This window comes from Lutra lutra, chromosome 9 (genome assembly GCF_902655055.1).
Source record: "Lutra lutra chromosome 9, mLutLut1.2, whole genome shotgun sequence".
Lineage (NCBI taxonomy): Eukaryota > Metazoa > Chordata > Mammalia > Carnivora > Mustelidae > Lutra > Lutra lutra.
Window position 1 is genome coordinate 140068793 of NC_062286.1, and position 1846 is coordinate 140070638.

Consider the following 1846-nt stretch of genomic DNA (forward strand, 5'->3'; position numbering starts at 1 on the left):
TTAGAAAGAATACAAATTCTCACAAAATTTTCCAGAAAATTCAAGCAAAGAAATTAGTTCCTAACTCATTTTTTAGGCCATTATCCAATATCCATATTGAAGTAAATATTACAAGAAAAAATAACCTTCAGGTCATTATCCCTCATGAACATAGATACAAAAATGGTCAGCAAAATATCGGAAAGGTGAATCCAGCAATACATAAAAGGAAAAATCTATCATGACAAAGTAGGTAATCCTGCAAATGCAAAATGTTTCAATATTCAAAAACCTACTAATGGAATCAGTAGACCAAAGGAGAAAAGCCACATGAATATCTCAATACAAAAAGAGAGAGAAAAAAAAGAACTAAAAAAGCATTTGACGAACTTCAACAATTCATGATTAAAACTTTCCACAAACAGGAATAGAAGGAACGTCCTCACCCTGATAAAGTTCAATTACAATAGAACCGACAGCTAACATCGTACTGAACTGTGAAAAACTGAAGGCTTTCTCCTAACAGCAGGAACAATGCAAGACTGTCTGCTCTCATCACTTCTATTCAACATCATACCCAAGGCCCTAGCTGGTGGGATAAGGGAATAAGAAACAAAAGTCACATCGATTGATAATCAAGAGTAGAACAATTCACGGATGACATGATTATCTATGTAGAATATACAAGAGCCTATTTTTTATTTTTTATTTTTTTTCAAATTTAAATCATTTTGTAATTAAGCACTGATTTGTACAAAACACTGTTCAAAAGGTGAGCTTAAACTGACAAGTGAATTTGTTCATGTGAACTGCCTTCCACATACATGATGGCTAAGACGTGCACCGGGTTTGACACCCATTTTAGAAAAAAAAAATCACACAGAAGCGGCTGCTTTTTCAATAAACTTGGCCAGTTTCACATCTCTCTTGGTCAGTCCACCATAGTCGTGCGACGTTAGGGTTATCTGCACCTTGTTGTACACATTGAACCATTCCGGGTGATGATTCATCTTCTTGGCTTGCAGGGCGACTCGGGACATGAAGCCAAATGCCTGATTAAAATTTTTGAAGGAAAATCCCTTGTAGATGGCATCTCTCTCATGTAATTCTGACCATCCTGCTGCTTTCAGGTCAAGGATGACTTGGTTCCTCTCCTCTGCTGTCAAATGGCGAGCATCTGCTGCCGTGGCCGAGAAGCTCCGGCCCCGGCCCCGCAGCGTCGCCAGCAGGAGCGGCGACAGCCCCCGCGCCCCTAGGGCCGCCGCCATGGCCGCCCAAGAGCCTATTTTTTAAAAGCTTCTAGAACTAGGGGTTGCCTGGGTGGCTCAGTTTGTTAAGGGCAGGACACTTGATCTCAGCTCTGGTGTTGATCTCAGGGTGGTGAGTTCAATCCTGGCCCTGGGCTCCACGCTAGGCCTCCAGCCTACTTAAAAATTAAAAAAGAGGGGTGCCTGGGTGGCTCAGTGGGTTAAGCCTCTGCCTTTGGCTCAGGTCATGATCTCAGGGTCCTGGGATCAAGCCCCACATCGGGCTCTCTGCTTGGCGGGGAGCCTGCTTCCCCCACCGCCCCTCTCTGCCTGTCTCTGCCTACTTGTGATCTCTGTCAAATAAATAAATAAAATTTTCTTTTAAAAAATGTAAAAAGCTTCTAGAACTAATAAGCGCTTTCAGCAAGGTCACAGTATGCAATGTCAATTCAATCGATTACATTTCTATACACTAGCAATGAACTATTAGAAAATGAAAGATTCTGAAATGCCATTTATAAGGGCACTAAAAAATCATGAAATGTGTAGGCTAAAATCTAACAAAATATGTGCAAAATCTGCATGCTGAAAAAGATGAAAAACCGATGAAAGAAATCAAA

The 1846-nt window shown here is 41.1% G+C and overlaps 1 protein-coding gene across 1 annotated transcript; it reads right to left on the bottom strand.

Annotated features, from left to right (window-relative positions):
- Positions 1-696: 696 nt before the first annotated feature.
- Positions 697-1248, bottom strand: LOC125108692 (pterin-4-alpha-carbinolamine dehydratase 2-like). Its single transcript, XM_047744848.1, has one exon. The coding sequence runs from the start codon at positions 1245-1247 to the stop codon at positions 855-857; it is 393 nt and encodes a 130-aa protein (XP_047600804.1). The 5' UTR covers position 1248; the 3' UTR covers positions 697-854.
- Positions 1249-1846: the final 598 nt, after the last annotated feature.